This window comes from Ammospiza caudacuta, chromosome Z, assembly GCF_027887145.1.
Source record: "Ammospiza caudacuta isolate bAmmCau1 chromosome Z, bAmmCau1.pri, whole genome shotgun sequence".
Classification (NCBI taxonomy): domain Eukaryota; kingdom Metazoa; phylum Chordata; class Aves; order Passeriformes; family Passerellidae; genus Ammospiza; species Ammospiza caudacuta.
In genome coordinates this window covers 11693376-11712003 of record NC_080632.1, presented here as the reverse complement: position 1 = coordinate 11712003, position 18628 = coordinate 11693376, and the positions used below count along the sequence as shown (strand labels likewise).

Genomic DNA, 18628 nt, shown 5'->3' with positions numbered 1-18628 from the left:
ACGCTGTAGCTCTGGCACTCTCCTCTGCTGTAACACACACACACACACACACACACACTCATCTGCAGGGAAGTAAGTGGCATCAACCCTATTCCCAAAATAATGACCTTTCACTTCTCCCCATGCAACTTCCTCTTTTGCTGAAAAATACAGCGCTTCCAAACTAAAGAAATGTTCCTCTTTCGACATTTGACTACAAGTGTTTTGAAACACTGTTTCTGCCACTTATCTGTACTCCACGTGCGGGTAAATTACCACTGCCGAGGCAGACAGACACCCCTGGGCACCAACACTTCGGTCCCGTCGTATCCCGCAAAATCGCCACGGCTCCCAACACTTTTGCAAAGGCCTTTTCCCCTCCCCTTTGAACACCCGAAAGCTGAAGAGGGCATAAACTCTCCTCCTCCATGCTCGGAGAAGCAGCGCGTGGATTTCCTCCCCTAATAAATACATTAGGAAAATAAATAGCTCAGAACCGTACCTTCCTTGGGCTCATCGGCTTCCGAGCTCATGGTGCCGGGCGAGGCTCTGGGACCGGACCGACGCTGACGTGCGCGCTGAGAGGCAGCCGCAGGTCAACTTCTCTCCCTCTCCCTTTCTCTCTCTCTCTCTCTCTCTCTCTCAGAAGGAGGGGGAAAAAAAAAAAAGAAAAAAAAAAAGAGAGAGAGAGAGAGAGAGAGCGCGAGAGGGCTGGGGTTTTGAGGGGAAAAGTCTACGAATTCAGCAAATCACAACTAATCTACTTGCAAAGGAGCCCGCCCCTTTCTCAGCTGCACACAGCGACTGTCTGAAAAAACAGCACCTTCAGAGAAACCCCGGTTTTACTCGCCAGCTGTTGCCGTTTATGAATCTTATTCTCCCCAGTCTGTAGGAAGGGTGGAGTTTTCACTTGTTGCAGCTTGCCAACGTGGTATGAGAAAGCAAGCAGGAGAGGCCAAAAGAGCCCTGAGCGCACAGCAGTGTCTGATTGCGGTGGCTGACAATCACACTGGGGCTCCCTTAACTTGCAGGAAAATCTATTTTAAATTGTTTTGTTTTTAAGGCTAAATTGTACATTTCAACACTGTTTGCTATCTGGAATTACTTCTGCAGCTTCCATAATTACACTGACTAATACTGGATGACTTAATAGGTGCTTAAAGGTGAGAAGTAGCAGCCTTCTTTCAGGTAGTTTGAGCAAAAATAATTTTCTTTCAGTAGTGCTCAGTGCATGGTGCCATCTACCCTGAGACTAGTGATTCAGTTTACATCCTAGGAAAAACTATCTGGATTCTTTGTGCTACCCCAGCTACACCACAAACATTCCATAAAAGACTTGATGTTTTTAACTACTACAGGATACAGTTTTACGAAGAGGTCGGGGTCTTCAGCAGCCACTTCCCAGTTTGCAGCGTGTCATACACGCCTTCAGCGCAAAATCAAGGGGAATTACTCTGAAGCCCACTCTCAGTTAGCACAGACTCCAGTAAAATCATTGTTCTAGGGAACCATCTATCCCTGCTTATTCATTCAATGGATTTCTAGCACAGTGAACAGGGCAAAACCTCGCTGGAAACACGACTGCTCTGACAAAAGGAGAGATGTGATGGCCCTGCCAGCTCCAACATGCCATCAAATTCCCACCTACCTCTCTGTCTCACAAGGTCAAACCTGCGGGCCTGAAGGGCTCTCGGGGTCTCCTGGAGGTAACATCATTAACAGCTATTAACAGTTAGCAAATGTCCTACTGCAGTCAAGCAGAAGTAAGTGTATTTGTATTTCGCAGTGAAGTCAGAAAGAGCCAAAACTGTTAGCAGCTCTGCACTGAGGCACAGAGGAAAAAAAAAATAAATAAACTGTTCAGATTGTAACATTCCCTTGTACTCGTTAAGGCGTTTACACTCACAAAGCTGAGAAGACCAGATGTAGGAAGGATGGCCTTGCAACTAACAGATACAGCACGAATTCTTTACCTACAGCAAAGCTGCTCAGAGGACTGGGGTAAATAATACTTCAGAATGTTAGCAGTTTTATCCTACTTGCAGTTATTTTATTATAAGGACTGTCCTTTGCCATGTACTCTACCCACACCTAGGAAAGACAGATTTCCTTTTTTTTAAAGGCTTTTGGTGACACTGACAATTTCCTGTTTTGCAATACACATAACTCCATGAGTTCCTCAAAGATATTCCTTAAGAAGCTAGCTGTCTTCTGCAGGCCTTATCAACTCCTGTGGTGTACAATGCTGCATCCTTGAAAGCACAGAGAATGAAATTGAGTATTACCCCTAACTACATCACTGGAGTAGCTAAAGAAGCCACATTTTCAAGATAAACAAAAAGGAAAAAAAATTAAAGTACTAGTTAAGGGTAATAAGGAGATTAAAACCAATCAAAAAACTTCACACAGAATAGAGAAAGAACAGGAAGAAACATAAGGTGAGTCCAGAAGAACTGCAGTAGCCCCTGGAGTCCTTTAATCAAAGGAAGTGTTGTAGAGAAACAGGAATATAAGCCAGCATCAAGATCCCTGCATGATCACATTTACATATTAGATGGATGCCTTTTGTTATTTTAGATGACAGACAGACACAGAGAGATAATAAGACCTGTGATTAAATGTCAGCAAGTTTTGTAAATCAGGATTTCTCAAATCTCAGAAACTTTATACCCCAGTGGATAACAAAAATAACAAAATAACAAAAATACAGTGATTTTATTTCATTTCTTATGCACAAAGTCAAAATCACATCTCCTCACGCAGTCCTGATACTCCTGCACACAGGGTCTCAATTCAGACTCGAGAAATTGGTTTTTCTTTCATTTTGGTTGTTAGGCTTCTTAAAAGCCTAACATGTACTGAAAAGAGTGGTGAAAAGACTCCAACCTGGCCAAAGACTGGTCAGGTATGTAATTTTCTGCTCTTGGGTTAAGCAGGAACTCGTACTGGCATACGATAATAGAACATTATCACCTTTTTCAGAGTCTGCACCCAAGCAACTTTAATTATTGTCCTTAGAAAGACAGCAAAAGTAATGGAATGAGGCAGGTTAAAATTAAGCAGAGTCAGTGAAAAATACTAGAGCCAGGGTAACAGATGACACTACATCTACAGGGAAGTGACATTTATCAAAGCATCCAGATTTATTTGGATCCCACGGTGAGTAAAAAGCCTGGAAAGCCCCAAAAAATCCCTCTTTAATTGTAAACTGTGCATGTGATTTGGAATAGGAATGACAAAAAAAGGAATAACAAAAATTCCAAAAACATAATTAATAGGTGCAGCTAAATTTCATGGGACAGATTCTCTTACAGAAAAGTACCTTCCTACAGTGAAGGCCTAAAACTCACCACACATTTGGACAGACACTGTTATGGAGGGAAGGCCAGAATTCCCACAAGAAAATGAAATCATCTGCGTACAACACACACAAAAAAAATGGGCTGATATGCTTCAGTGGCTAAAAGCTTCAAAGCTGGGTAAGACAAGGGGAGTATGGTCCTTTCCAACCTTCTCTGCTGAAAAAAACCAAACTTTTGGTTTTTCTTAAAAGAAAAAAAAAAAAAAAAAAAAAAAAAAAAAAAAAAAAAAAAAAGCTAGTCCTGGTTTGGCTTGGCTTTTAACTCATCACATCTGTAAATTGTCCTGACTTCTGCTAAACCCTAAGGAAGGGTCACCACAGCAAGAGCAGGCTAGAGCCAGGCCCTGGCTTACTACAGTAGTGCATGAGGAATCGTGAAGGGATGGGCCAGCACATCCCCTCTCTCCAGCTCAAAACCCTGTTTATGTTTTGTGTCACAATCCATAATGAGACAGCTCTCTTTACACAAGCATTTGTCCATTAGATACAGAAGCTGAAAATACAATGATGCATCTTGTAAGTATATAACAGAAATAATAGGCATCTTAGCAGAAAAAAAAAGGGCTAAAATTGTTGTCAAGAAGACTCTAAAATGTCAAAAAAGACTATAATATTTTGTTTCATAAAAAAAAAAAGGAAGCAGCACCACTACCAGAAAAGTATCAGCAAGAAGATTTCAAAAGGAGGCAGCTGCCATTGGAAGCAAGACTAAATCCTCTACTGTAAGAAAAACCCTGTACAGCCCTAGAACAGTTCTAGAGAGAAGGACATGGTAATGTCACACTTAAGACTTCACACATTCATGTGATTAAAAAAAAAAAAAAAAAAAAAAACAAAACTTCCCCATATTTTGTTAACATAATAAAGTTGTCTGATGAATACCTTCTGCTCTTCCAGAATGTCACATTCAGTGGATTTCAAACCTTTAAACAATAAAAAAGTACGATCTGTGCCCAGCTACAATTCCCTGGCAGAGATGAGAGTCATCAGTCCTTTTCCCTAAGTCAGTTATGTCTCTTTTACTGACTGTAATGTACTGAATTATTTGAAACCACATGACAGACCCTGATAGCAGCTGAGGAGATTGGGATTTCCCACCACACTACCAATTGTGAGGAAAAGGAAAAGGTGTACAAGTAAACACTGCATGGGATATATGGAATAGGAGGGACAAAACAAAGAATGGCAAAAACTCTAAAAACAGAATCAGTAGACAAAACAAAATTTTGTAGGGCAGATTCTCTTACAGAAAACAAAAGTAACTTCCTGACAGATAATGTCGCAGAGGGCAGGCCAGAATTCCTGGAGGAAAAATACAAGGAAACCTTTTGCCATTTCTCCTTTTAGCCACAATAAGCTGTTGTACCTATTTCTGACACTAGAAGTTTGGGTTAACAGATTTTCAGCTTCTGAGGCTCTTCAATGTGTGTGGACTATGGATACATGACACAAGTTTTCAAACAGGATAACAACATTGGACACTATCCTGAATCACTCACACATATTTTTTTTTTTTTGGTATACAATTTTAAAAATGTACTGGGAAATTATGTGCCACACTATAATGCATTTCACCAATTCTCAAGAGTTTTGACTTTTTCTCAAACTAATGTTCTGAGAGGGAACAAGATGTAAGATTGTTATATGTAAGTCTAAGACCTTCCAAGCAGAAAAAAGGGTATCAGGTCTGGTCTGCATACATGTATGGAGTTTCCAAACACGCTGACCTCTCATAAGGGCAACCAGATGCTAACACAGTACCTCAGGAAAAAAACCATACAAATAATGTTGGTATTTTCCTCATAGAAATAAGAGGAAAATTGTTAAATCCAAGTCTGGAAGCCACACTGAGATATCATTAGGAAATTAACTATAACTGCTTTTGCAAGTCATGCCTTAATAATTTGCAGATTTTCCCTGAAAGACCTTTTTATAGAGGTTACTGATTGAGTAAGCAGGCAAAGACAGCACAGAGGCGTGCCCTTGACTTGCTCCTTTGCTCCTTTCCTGCATTCCTTCCAGTACCACTACAACCTTTTCCTCAGGCAGGCAGATCACAATTGCACAGAGTTTCAAGAAGCACAGATTTACAAAACAGGAAATATTTTTGTTTTCTAGCGCTTCTCTCTTAGTTCAGACTGGTGGGTGAGCTCTCAGAGCACCGGGATCTTGCAGCACAAAAGCAGGATCTGCTGTCTCTTGCAGCATTGCCCGTCTCCTCCCCTGGCATGCAGAAATCCACCTGCCAAGCTGTCGGTGCCCGAGGGTGCAGCGCTGACCTGCAGCCTGTGCCCTCTGCTGATGCCACACACAAAGCTGCACGCAGACATCGTGTGTGCAGGATGCGGGGAGAGAGTGTGCAGAGAGTGCTACAGGCACAGGGAAAAAAAAAGTGAAGTTTCGGCTTTCTTGCTGAAACAAAGATTTGTATTATGTCCACTTTATCCAAGTTGTTCTGCTTTCAGTTATGCACTTAAACAGTTGCAAGCAGACCAAGCAAACAGGCAAACCAAGAAGTTAAAGTTATTTCCTAACACAGAGGTAAAGCAACACCATAGTATTACTTCTACTATTGCAAAAGAAAGTGCAATATGCACTGTCCGTAAGGTGTGAGCACAGCAAAACCAAATTCCAACTCTTACACAATTTAATTATTTTGGAGTTGAGTAAAAAAAATTTATCTTGATTAGCTGTGTGATTTTAATAGCACTGTTTATATAGCTCTGTAAATAAGAATATAAGGTACAATGGTCTATCTTTTGCTGCAACCAGACTTTACTACTGTTTTATCTTCTACCATAACCAAGACGTACATCAAGACATCCTACACAGTGCTTAGCTTATGAATAATGTCAAAAATACTGTTTTCAGCAATAGTCAGTGTTTCCATGTAACAGCAGAACTCTAACATCTCAGTTACATATGATTCAGAATTTTAAACTAATTTTTCTGCATGCACATAAACTATCAGGTAGTTTTTCTCTTAGGAAAATTCAGCCCAGAGAATTTTCTGGGCTGAATTTTCCGAAGATAAATAAATAAAAAATTAGCAGCTTGAGATATAATCCAGATATGAAAAATATGTGTACTCCTGGGTTTGGTCTGATTTTTGCTGCTTGCTATTCCCTTATCTCATTACTTCCCCTTTGCCCAGCAGACTTCCGACCAAGGCAGATGGTCTGGTTTCAGCACTTGCTGAAACACATACAATACCCCCACCTGTTGGAGAAACACATGAATGATACTCTAGCTCGTGCTTCTGCCATGTGGTTAATAAATTATAGAAGTTAACGACTATCAGTTAACAAATTATAAAAACATGTCATTGTCACCTGATAATTTTACTTGGGGATTGCTCAATGGCATTTGCACCACGCTTGGCATCCAGCAGTGCATGCTATTCTCCTCCCCTCCCCATGCTGCCCTCCTTCTCTTTTTCTAGACCTTCCCATTAAAACATCCATTCTCCACCCGCTACTGGTGTACTGAGGTCTGTCCATACCTTCATTTCCAAATGGTTAAAGCAAAATATGACAAATCTGGTGCTGAATGAACCCACACAACACTGGCGGTGTGGCCCTTCAGAGCGAGCAAAAGCTACGGCTTCACCACAGGGTAAGATTTGCAGAAGTGTATCTGAAGACCTCCTTTTGACAATGAACCAGACAAATGAGCAGCAGTGTTGGGTGACAGAGGAATTCACAACAAGCCTACCAAGCGAAGGACAGGAAAAGCAGCATGTGGGGCACACATCCTGGAGTCCGTATGGATGCAGTTAAACTTCCCTAATAGATAATCCTCACTCCAGCTCCTCTCCCTGACAGAAAATGTATGGAGAGAGGGCAGGATATGTGCACAAAAGACTCCATGAAGTTGAACCTGCTTTATATTGAACATAACTTTGCTACAACATTTGGAAGTCCCATCTCTGCAATATCCATGATCCCATTTATAAATATTCTGAGCTGACAGGAAGACAACGGGATACTAAGCACCTTGCAAACTGTCAAGACAGATGCAGTGTGCATCTTCCAAACTGGTGTCCTTGACACAAACATGCTGATATTTTAAGTTTCCAAATAGTGACAAGAGTTGTTTTTAAGTTATTGTGAAGATACACTCAAAAGCTCATGTGGTTAAGAGGTATGGAAACTCCTTCGCTTAGCCTCAAAATGAAGATTTCTTCATAAATTTTAGCTGCATCTGCCATTAATTGTTGGATTACCAGTCACACCACACTCTGAGCACAGGCCTGATGGGACGACGGCTCAGACTGATCCATTCTAGTCAACCTCACAATGTTTGTTATTTGTTACAGAACAGCACATTTCCAGGGTACAAGACTGCTCTCAGCTCAGAAAGGGTTTCACTGGCCTATCTTTTTTCTTTTCAAAATCAGTCTGAAAATTCACACACAAAGCAACACCATGTCTTCTGAGATGTGAATTGTGATGTAATTCTGATTTCTTGTCCGTACATATCATGTTGCCAAAATAAGAGGTCTTATTGTAGTCATATAGATACTGTGCACTGAGGGTGGTTAACTCATCCAGAAGTTAGCATTTAGTGAAAACAAGGTTTCAGTGCATAAGAAAGCACAAAACAATTTATCAAGAGCAAACATACCAAATAACATTCAAGGGCTTGGTTGTTCTTGTTATGGCTTAGCCCCAACTGGGAACTGATCCCCACAGAGCCACTTGTGCACTCCTACTCGGGGCAGGGGGAAGAATTGAAAGGCCAAAAGTGAGAAAACTCATGGGGTGGGATACAGACAGTTTAACAGGCAAAGCAAAAGCTGCTCACGCAAGCAAAGGAGAACAATTCACCACTTCCCATGGGCAGGGAGAAGTTCAGCCATCTCCAAGACAGCAGGGCTCCATCACAGGTAACAAGGCAAATGTTTTCACTCTGAATGTCCCTCTCTTCCTTCCTCTTCCCCCAGCTTTATGTGCTGAGCACAACACCAAATGGTCTGGAATATCCATCCCTCTGGTCAGTTTGAGCCAGATGTCCTGGCGGTGTCCCCTCCCAGCTTCTGGCACAGCCACAAACCACTTGCTGGTGGCGTGGGGTGAGGAGCTGAAGAGGCCTTGGCCCTGTGCAAATAGTAAGGAAAATGCTCCTGTATTAAGGCTGTTACCAGCAGAAATCCAAAACGCTGCCCCATACTAAGCACTGTGAAGAAAATTAACTCTGTCAGAGCCAAAACCAGCAGAGCTATGCACAAAGAGGATGTGTCACAGTCATGGGCCCCCAGCTGGGATAATAATTGGTATAGATTCTATGTATTTATACAAGGTTGATGAATTTCTTTTATTAAGAAACTTACTAGTTTTTTATATCCTAGTTTGCTACAGGCGGACTTAATTGGTTTTTTACTTACAATACTATCACCATTGGCTAATCAAGAAACCACTCTTTGGTAAATAAATTTCTGTAATGCATTTTACATGTTCACATTACCAGATGTAACAAGTTAAGGTAAGAATTGTTTCTTATTAATTCCGCAGATCTTCTTACAGCCTTTCCCAGAAAGATACTTGGGGAAGTTGTGTTTTTCTCTGTGGTCAGAGAGCTGCTGCCACAAGTAGGTAATCAGTGACAGTTTCTGGTGGTTTGAGAATTCACACAGGTGTGGTGGAAGTCAAAAAGACTGTTTTTGAGGGCCTTGCACCAAATCATGCAACATGTACTGTCACTGGCTTATAGCACGGTTTATTCAAATAGCAAACATTTCACTCACTATTTTCACTTTTTTAAGTGAACTTTTTTTAAGGTCCTGTAACAGGACTACACACAAATTGCTCCTTCCAACAGTGCTATGCCAAGCAAAGAGCAGCACTGGAGAAAATGAGACTGTGGCCTGCATGAACAGAGGTAGGAAAATGCAATTCTCTGGTCTGGTGAAGAGTACAGCAGATCAGAGCTAGTTTTGTAGTTTGGTCACACAGGAAAATAAGCTTCCTAGCAGTAATTAATGATATAATTCTTATGAGATATTTGTGTTACTATATGTAGTTGCAGCCTTTGCAAAAATAAAAGCAAGGCCAAAGAAATCTGAGGGCAGGGCACCAAGAACACAGATTTGAAAGAATCCCTGCACTAAAAACAGAAATCACACCATAATGTCACAGTTTCCCCAGACAAGTAGAGGGAGTCAGGGTGCTACACAGAACCTGCTGACAGCACCACCACATCTGCACATCTGCACCAGATCTGCTCCCAGCACGACAGAAGTGGTACTGCCTGATGCCTGTGCATCAAAACACAATGCTAGAACAATTTTAATTGGAAAGGGGTATTTTAATTACAAACAGAAAATCTAGTATCACATAGCCAAAACTCAAAAAAGAGCTCAAAAACCAGGTGCCTGAACTAGTGTTAAATACAGCGCATTTAAACATGCTACCAAAGGGTATGCAAATAATGGCTTTTTTTATGCTGAAAGAACAGGAAATCGAAAATTATCTTTAAAAAAGGAAAGTTTCTGTTAATATAAAAGTGGTGCACATGTGGGAAAACACATTTGTCTCAGCTGGGGAGGGCTGTGTTCCAGTCCCAAGCACACAATCCAAGTGTTCTGCTAATGCGTAACAATCAAACTATGCCCTTTTTCTCCAAGACATCAAAGACATTAGTCATGCAAATAGTCAAAACACCACTTGCATATCAAATGGAGATCTTATCTAGAAAAAATTTCAAATTAAAAAATTCTTTTAAAAAATACCTATATGAATAATCTCCTTTTAGTACAAATTCAATTACGAGATTAAAAGAGAGATTTAAATGGATATTAAACATAAGCAGAGTTTGCTCTTTAAGACTGAGTTTAGCTATAGTTTACATTCACAAGCCAGATGAACCTAATTATATGATATTCCATCAAATAACCATATTGATATCTGCTTGTTCCAAATTGGCTTTAAATCAGTTTATTATTTGCATAAAGCTTAGACTGAAGCCAGAAAGAATCTGGAGGAACACTTGCAAGAGTTTTCTGCAGTCTTTTTTGCAAAATATTAACTAAGACTATGTTGAACAAGTGCTGGAATTTCAATACCCAAAGAAAACTGAGGAACTCATAATTTATGGAAGTCTTTCAGCACTTGCTTCCTCTGGCTTATGGTAACATTTTCATAACTAAATCACACTTGAGAAAACAGCACTCCAAACTGGTCCAAGTGAGAGTGTCTGTCTCCCAGAGCAGCACCATCTTCCTCTTCTTCCTCTCCATTTACCATGCCAGCATAGGCATATGGTGTCCATTTACAGGACAAATATAGCTAACATTTAATTTTTTTTTTTTTTGTCTGGGAGAATTTAAACCACAAGTAGGAGCTCTCCTTTTTGTTATTTTTTAATATAAAATAATTAACTGCAGCTAAAATTAAGTATTTGTCTCAAAAAGAAGGTCTTGGATGATCTCTAATTTAGTTATAACCACTGAAAATCCATACCTTGCTCATTTTTCCTTCTATTAAGTAAGCTTACATTAGTGAGCAATGTTCATGCAAATTTCATGTGTAAACTCTGGTTAGCATCTCCACATTGCATTAAAAATTCAATATTGGACTTCTACTGATGGGTCTCAGTTCCAATTAAAAAAAACCAAACCAACAAAACACATCAGAATTTTGCTGGACTCCAAATGAGTTTATTTCATAGGTCTAACTTCTCAACAATTTTATCCACTTTACAGGAAACTCTTACTTCAGCCCTCAGAATTGCCTTAGCAACAATAACAACAGAATCTGCACTTTGGGGCTCAGCCAAACTGAATACCACTTCAAAGGATTATTGCAAGACTTTCAGGAACTATTTCAAGTATTCAGTTTCCAAAAAAAAATTATGGATAACAAGATCTGAACAAGACTTCTAACTCTTGTTGCTCAATATCTTGTTTACAGAAAGCTGAATTATGGCACACACTTATGATGATTTACTTGTTCGGGCAGATGGTCTGTCAGGGCTGTGCTTCTGCAAATCTTCTTTGTGTTTCCAAAATCTGAGACTGAGTATGGACAATAGCTACTATCTTTGTCCACTGGAAAATAAAAGGGACAAGAGAAAGAACAAAGACTGCCACTGACTCTGCACACAAGGAATGTGGCACTTGGATCAGAAATCCCACGTAACAAACTTCTGAGAGCTGCACTGAGGTCAGGTCTCTCGGAACAGATCCACCTGCTCCCCTCTGTGCATCCCACAGCCATCGCACTTGGACATGTCAGTCATCAGGGCAGGTCATGGAGCATTTGCCAGTGATTTTGGCCAAAGCCACGAGGTGGCAACAGCACCCTGATTAAAAAAAGCCCAGGGCTTCTTGAATCAGTTTTGCTCGTCTAGGGAACAGAGCGGGAAAGCACTGGCCAGAATGTCTAGAAAGCGGCTTCCCATATAGCCCTGCAATAGCATTTTATACTGCAGCACACAGAAAGGTTGCAATTGTGTTTTGTACATGCTGGTATGGCAAATCTGGAGAACTAAATGCTTCTGAAGCAGTGGACATAACCTGAAATCTGTCAGCAAAACACCAGGTAGCAGTACAAAATACATATAATTTTTTCACAATCCAAAACCCAGATTAGTTTGAAAAAAAACTTAATTACGTCTAGAGGACAGCTACAGTACCATGGCAATATAGCACACAACGTAGTGCTAGCACTTTGGCTCCATGAATTTGAAACCACACTAAAATTTGAAGTATCACTTCAAAGTATGGATACAATTGTGCCGCCCATGAGGCTCACCCCTTGCTCCCAGCTTCTGCCTGCCATGACTTAGTTCAGACCTGCTCTGCCCTCTGTTTTTCCCTTCCCCATCCCATCTTCCCAGAAACGGGATAGTGTAACCATGTGTTGAGTTACCTGTAACTCAACTTCCCAGCTGCAAAATCAGTGCCAGCATTTCCTCTTATGGGACATGCAGGATTGTTTCGAATGCAGAGGTAGGTGGTGGATTATTGGGGGGCACAGTGTTGAATTAAAATGCCCATCATAAATCAGGAATGCCATGTATAAAGATTGCCTATGCAACCTCAAGTGGGTTTGAAAAACATCCCCAAGTATTAAGTTATTCTTTGTCTTACCTCCACAAAAAAGACAGTCTCATTAATTTTGTGAGAATTCAGATATCCAAAATATGTTTTTCTTTGGAAAATTAAGAACAACTCAAATGGTGGCAAAGGGATGATATACCTAAAATTAGGTAATTGTTGTTGTTTCTGTGTCCACTGCAAAACAGCAGTTATCTGGGGCATCCCCCTTCAATATTTTTTCCTATGCAGCTAATTTATAGTAACAGACATGCCATCAGAAAAATTAGGATACTCTAGTTTAATCAGTGTTGGGTAGAGACAATTGCCTGCCATGTTTTTAGAGGGGTATGGAAACAAAAATTACTAAATCTGTCTTTTCTACTTCCTGGCTGCCTTAGAGCATTTAATTCTAAATGTATGGCAAATGCATTTACATTCCTTATGAAAAAAGATGAAGCAGGGACTGCCACCACTTGAAACATTCCCTTTACTCAAAACAACGCTAACTAAGCAAGTAAGATTTTCCCCAAAATCTTGATCTGTATTTTAAACCAACGTAGAGTTATGAAGTTCTTGATCTCTGTAAGTGTAATAGAAAAAGCAAATCTCCACTACCAAATACCAAACATGACACACTTGTCTTAACTGTGAAACTAAGAGAACAGTACTAAGGAACACATTACCTGAAAGCACTAAAATAGCATCTATTTAGCACAAAGCTCATACGTTCACTTTCATTCAAACTGGATTTTTATAACCAAACACTCTTACTTGATCTCAGTGCAGTTGTCTGTGTGTAGAAAACAGTAGCAAGTCCAGCTGATGAACAGAAAAGCAGAGCTGAAATGTGGCATTATGAGGCCAGGCTACAAATATATTTGACCCAAAGCTATTGCAATGCCTTCCCAAAACAGATAATTTCAACATCTACATAACATAGCTTGTTTTTAACGTCAGGAAAAAGCCAGCAGGAACCTACCTGACAGTAAACAGTGAGCATGTTTGGGCAACATAATACTACGGCCATCATGTTTCCCCACTTCCTGAGAGTTTGCTTTCACAATCTTCTGTGGTTTTTACTCCACAGTTTATACTGTAAATGCAGACTGACCTTCAAGCTTGTGACTAATTCTTGACAGCTCTTCCATAGTCACTGCACAAATAATCTCTTTTCAAAATTGCTCTGGAATTTAAACACAGCAGACTCTATATGTAGATACCTGGATATCTAGAGTTAAATATATCAGTCTATCAAACAATGTGGATCAGGGATCAAGAAGTGAGAATACCGCAAAAATCAAAGGCACAACAAAATAACAACAAGAGCAGTTTTGGCCCTAATGACTGCAAGATGAGAAACAAAAATTCCAATCTGTCATAGTGGGTTTCTGACATTTATTCCAATATTTATCAGAAATTGGAGAAATACAAACATTTAATAGTGAATGAATGGGCAAATACTGGAAAAAATTAACTACTACATTAAAATATGCAAGTATTTACAACAAATAAAGAAATTTGTCTAAATACAAAAAGTCCAGAAAAGGAATGTCATTTTAAAAAAAAATTACTACTCAAAACTGGTATTTTGTGATGACTGATGACAAACACCATTTCTTTGTCTTAGATTTGTGAACTTGATACATTTTTTTTATTTCTCTAGTTTTGAAGAAGCAGGTGAGTATACTCATCATGAAATGCTGCATTTTAAAGTCACAAGGTGTAACACATGTCAGCAACCCAGATTCTGCAGAGCCCTCACTGACCACGCGCACATGGAGCACTCGGGGCATGCACTGTCTGTTTCTTCCAGATCCTCTGAAATGTGGTATCTGTGAACATTTATCCTTTGAAGAGTGTGGCACACGAATGCCAACTCTTCATCTTAAATGCAGCCGTAAAATTCTTTGCAGGGCCAATGTGCACAACAACAACAACCGGAAACCACTCGGTTAATCATGTTTGTGCAACAAAGATCTGAAAGAAAGTAACATATTTGATGACCACAGAGATTTATGCTCATCTTATCTGATCTCCAACTCAAATCTACTGATGCCTTCTTACCAATTGGTTTCCAAATGAAATCAAAACTGAACAGGGTTAGAAATGCTTGTCATTGGTGGAGACTTGAAGTAAAAAAAAAATTTTACCACCTTGAAGCTATTTCTAACATCATTATATAAAGAAATAAACAAATCTCACAGACTATTATTTACTCCAAACTCATGTACTAACAGTCTCCTTTCACAGAAAAGTCTTGTTTCAGAGGCTCAGGATAGGAACTTTTGGGGGACCCAGGTACTGCCTTTCCATGTGAAGGACATCTCTCCTCCAGACAGGAACTAGGAATTCATGCACATCAGCTTCTGCTGGTGGTTGTGAAGCCAGTAAACTGGTCAGCTCTCTGTGAGGGTGCTGATATCTGATCCAAGGCTGTGAGCTGAAATCCCTTGGTGAGTAAAACAGCAGTTTTTTTCCTCCCCAAATTTTGTATGGCAAAACTCTCATGTATAAAGCTACAGATTTCTCATTTCACCTGCTACTGGTTCCATAGAGTAAAAACATTGTAACTACAAATATCTGCTCTAAAATTGGCTCCACAGGTAATTATTCACAGGTGGTTTATACTAAAACTCAAACTAGATATAAATGTTATTTTGACTAAACAACACAAATGAAACTGTATCTTTTGCATCTCAGCAGAACTACCAACCCCAACAAATAAATAATATCTGTTTCTGCACCAAACCAGAGAGAAGCTGTTGATCAAAGTGTCTGATACACCTCCAGGAAAAGAAAAAGGGTTAGCAACATTATGAAAGATAAATTTCAGGTAGTGACAAAAACCATTAGCAGTTAACATCTGTGAAGGTACCCATAAGGCTCCTGTTTAACTGTATTTGTGATACCCTGATACTCTTTTAAAATGAAATACGTATTTCTATATTTATATATGTTTTAGTGATTACAAAGTTTTTGGGGACCAGTTTCATTACAAAAATTAAGTAATTTAGTTTTAGGCCAGACACCCGAATATATTCAGCACCCCATCACCAGTCTGTGCTATCAATCTGGTCTACACAAACCTTGATTTGATATTAAATAAGACAGCAGTATTAAACAACTGACTAGCTGGTTGGCTGTTCAGAAATAGTCCTAAGACATGCACACTTCATCCACAAAACAAAGTGCTTTCAAATGCCACTCTGCTGTATTCCTAAATGTTTATGTTACTAGTAACAGTACCAATATGTTGGTTGACAGAGATACTGCCTACTCACATTTTGAGTGGCAGGGAAAGATGCGCTCACATCTCCCCCCTCCAGGAGGACACAAGTACCTGGATCATGCTGCTGTGCTCTTGGTTTCTTTACAACATTTACAACCTAAATATCAAAATCACTTGACAGCACTTGAAGCAGAATGACAGAGGACAGTGAATACATGGAATGCATCTGGAATTATCTGTAGTTATCAATAAACAGCCCTCACATCTCCTTCAGGTGAGTGCTCATTTATGCTCATACCCTTCTTCTGCTCCAGAGCAAACAGGTTCCTCAGGGCTGCAGCCTTGAAAGACTCCTTAGCAAAAGACATCAATGCCTGTCTGAGGTGCCCCATGAAACACCATCCCTGAACACAGGAAAATACTACGGAACTCAACTGAGGCCTGACAGGAAGACATGGGGTGGCACGTGTTGGCTACCCCTGTGCTTAAAACTGACAAGCACATCTCATGGGGCTGAGAAACCCCACATTAACGAGGCTGAAGTCCTCTGGTTGACAAGGGGAAGCACTGGGGAAGGGAAGCTGTCCCAGCACGTCCAGGACTTGTGAGTATTTCTGAAGATGAGGCAGAAATGCTCAGTAGGAACTCGTACCTCAGACTGAGAAGGGGGGAAGGCACCCAGTTGTGGTGCTAGGAATCCATAGGCTCAGAAACTGAAAAGCCATTACTTTTTATCCAAAAAAAAGTCAAAAAGAAAGGTAAGGCTTAGGAATACTTATTGCAAGTTCTGGTTTTTTTCAACTTCTGTGCTGGGTCTCTCACTAGCAGCCCAGATGTTTAACCAAACTGAGTTACCTTACAAGACAACCTCCCAAAAGTCATTGACTTCCCTACAAAGGATGAAGATCTCACAGTTCTGTTTATGTGATACATTATGATTGCTGACTGTCAGCACTGCAGCATGACAGCTGTTCTTTCACTTTGGAAAGTGCTCGACATCCCTCCACACTGCATGGAGCTGCTGTGCAGAGGTACACAGAAATGCTGTGCCTCAACCACCCAAGTGTGCTGAGGAGAGCAGCCTCCACATAATGCAAATCTGGATGGGTCAATCCTCTACAAAACTTTGTCTTGCCTTGCAGCATCCAGAAAGAATTTAGAATTCTCAGAACATAGATCCCAGCTTTTGTCAGGGACTTCTGATGCCCTGCATCGTTTTATGTAGAACATGGCATGAGCTACCATGTCAGCTGATGACATTATACACTCTGCTGTATCAAAAACATGAGAAGGGTTGTTCACCACGATACAGCTGCAACGAAGTGGAAATTGTACAACCTCTGTCCAAATGCAGAGCAGGAGCAGAAAAAGACCACATCCTTTTTGGAAGGAGTCCAAAGATGTGGTGGTGAGATGCAGTTGGAGGCAAAGACAGGAAGAGTCTCTATAAGCAACAGCACTGCTTCCTCTCCTGAATGCATGGATCAGCACAACTGGCTGTAACATTAAATAACAGATGCAGCATTTGCTAAACTGTGGCTTAGCTTCTTTCAGAGACAGTACAGAAAATGAAGGGGAAATCCTCAAGGGCACAGCTCTATCCTTGCTGCTGTGACTCCAGCACCTCTTGTAGGGAAAATTCAAAGGAAGGTAATCTTCTGGAAGAGTATTTTAGTCAGCCTAAATATTGTAATACTAGGCAAAAGTTATTTGAAATACTTATGGACTAGAATTTAATAATTTGTTTTAATCTATAGTAGTTAAGGGACATAAAAATAGGAGTTATCTGCTTATATTGAACAAGTAAACATTAAATTAGAAAAAAGTTATATTTATTTACAAGGCAATCAAAATATCTATTTTTGTTCATTTATGTCAATGGAAAAAATAAATCCCTAAACAATCTACTCTTCAAGCATCTCTTGAAGAAGTTGGGAAAAATCCGGAACAGTAAAATCATACATCTATGTCTTCAGCACTCTGGTTCAGCAGATAATTAAATACAGCTGTAACAGGGAAGAAAACCACAGCATCTTGGCTTCTGTGCATTGTCCTGTTTTGTTGAAGTATCTCCGTCACAACTAATGCTATTTTAAATCATCTTCTGTATTGTGGATTTCAGAGAAGCAAAGAACTACAGCAAAAACCAGTATTCAGTCTAATCAGCTTAAGAAATACTATCATTTTAGCTTTCTCAAGCACTTTGAAAAGGAGACTTGAAAGGAGACTTTGAAAAGATCAGGATTTAGCACTACCAGCTTTTCTCCCTTAGTTAATATTTCAAGTATGCTGAACAATCCCAGTCCTTCCTTCACATGTACTGACTGACTTTCCACTTGTACTGAAAAGCTATACAGAAACAATTAAACAACTGCTAAGAAAGAAGAGTTTTTAAAATTCTGCATGTTTGCTGTTTGTTTAAAACTTTGTATGTTTTAGCAGAGACACAAAAATACTCTGACATGCACATGTATGTCAGCTACACACATACTCAGGGAGATGTCGATGGAGCAAAAGATTTTCTAATACACAACAGCCAATGCTCACACACGTGGCTTGCAGATGCCACCTCAGCCCTTCCCATTACATCCTGCAATGCAAGCCTGCCACTGCTGACCCTGAGAGACACATATTCATGAGAGTTAACGACAAAATTAATCATCAGACACAGATTTATAAATGGGTAAGATTAATGGAATCTTTTGTTTTCCATACATCCATTGTACCTAGGCACTGCTGGGTCAGATTCCCCTGCACTGCAGGGTAAATCTCTCCCTCCACTGTGACAAGTGGCACAATAAATGCCACACACTGCAGTGGCCCAGCACACGCGTTACGGATCATGAGCCTTCGTGAAAGGCAGTTTATTCAGGTTTATCACAGCTTAATGCTTGAGAAACAAAGCTAAGCTCCATCAAGTACTGAATGCCCAAAAAACCCCTTACTTCAAAAACTGACATAGAGAGGATCAAACACCCTTCCTAAAAATATCTCAGAATCCAAACACACTACAAAATTC

General features: G+C 40.1%; 1 protein-coding gene across 4 annotated transcripts in view; it reads right to left on the bottom strand.

The window, feature by feature from the left end:
* The window catches only part of TNFAIP8 (TNF alpha induced protein 8), a 57547-nt gene that overhangs the window by 19548 nt on the left and 19371 nt on the right, over positions 1–18628 (bottom strand). Inside the window, exon 1 of one of the 4 annotated variants that reach the window (XM_058823644.1) lies at positions 482–632. The exons of the other annotated variants lie outside the window; for them this stretch is intronic. Coding sequence (XP_058679627.1) covers positions 482–512 — 31 coding nt within the window. The 5' untranslated portion in view covers positions 513–632. Of the gene's footprint in view, positions 1–481; positions 633–18628 lie in introns of those variants that run through there. 4 annotated transcript variants of the gene reach the window in all.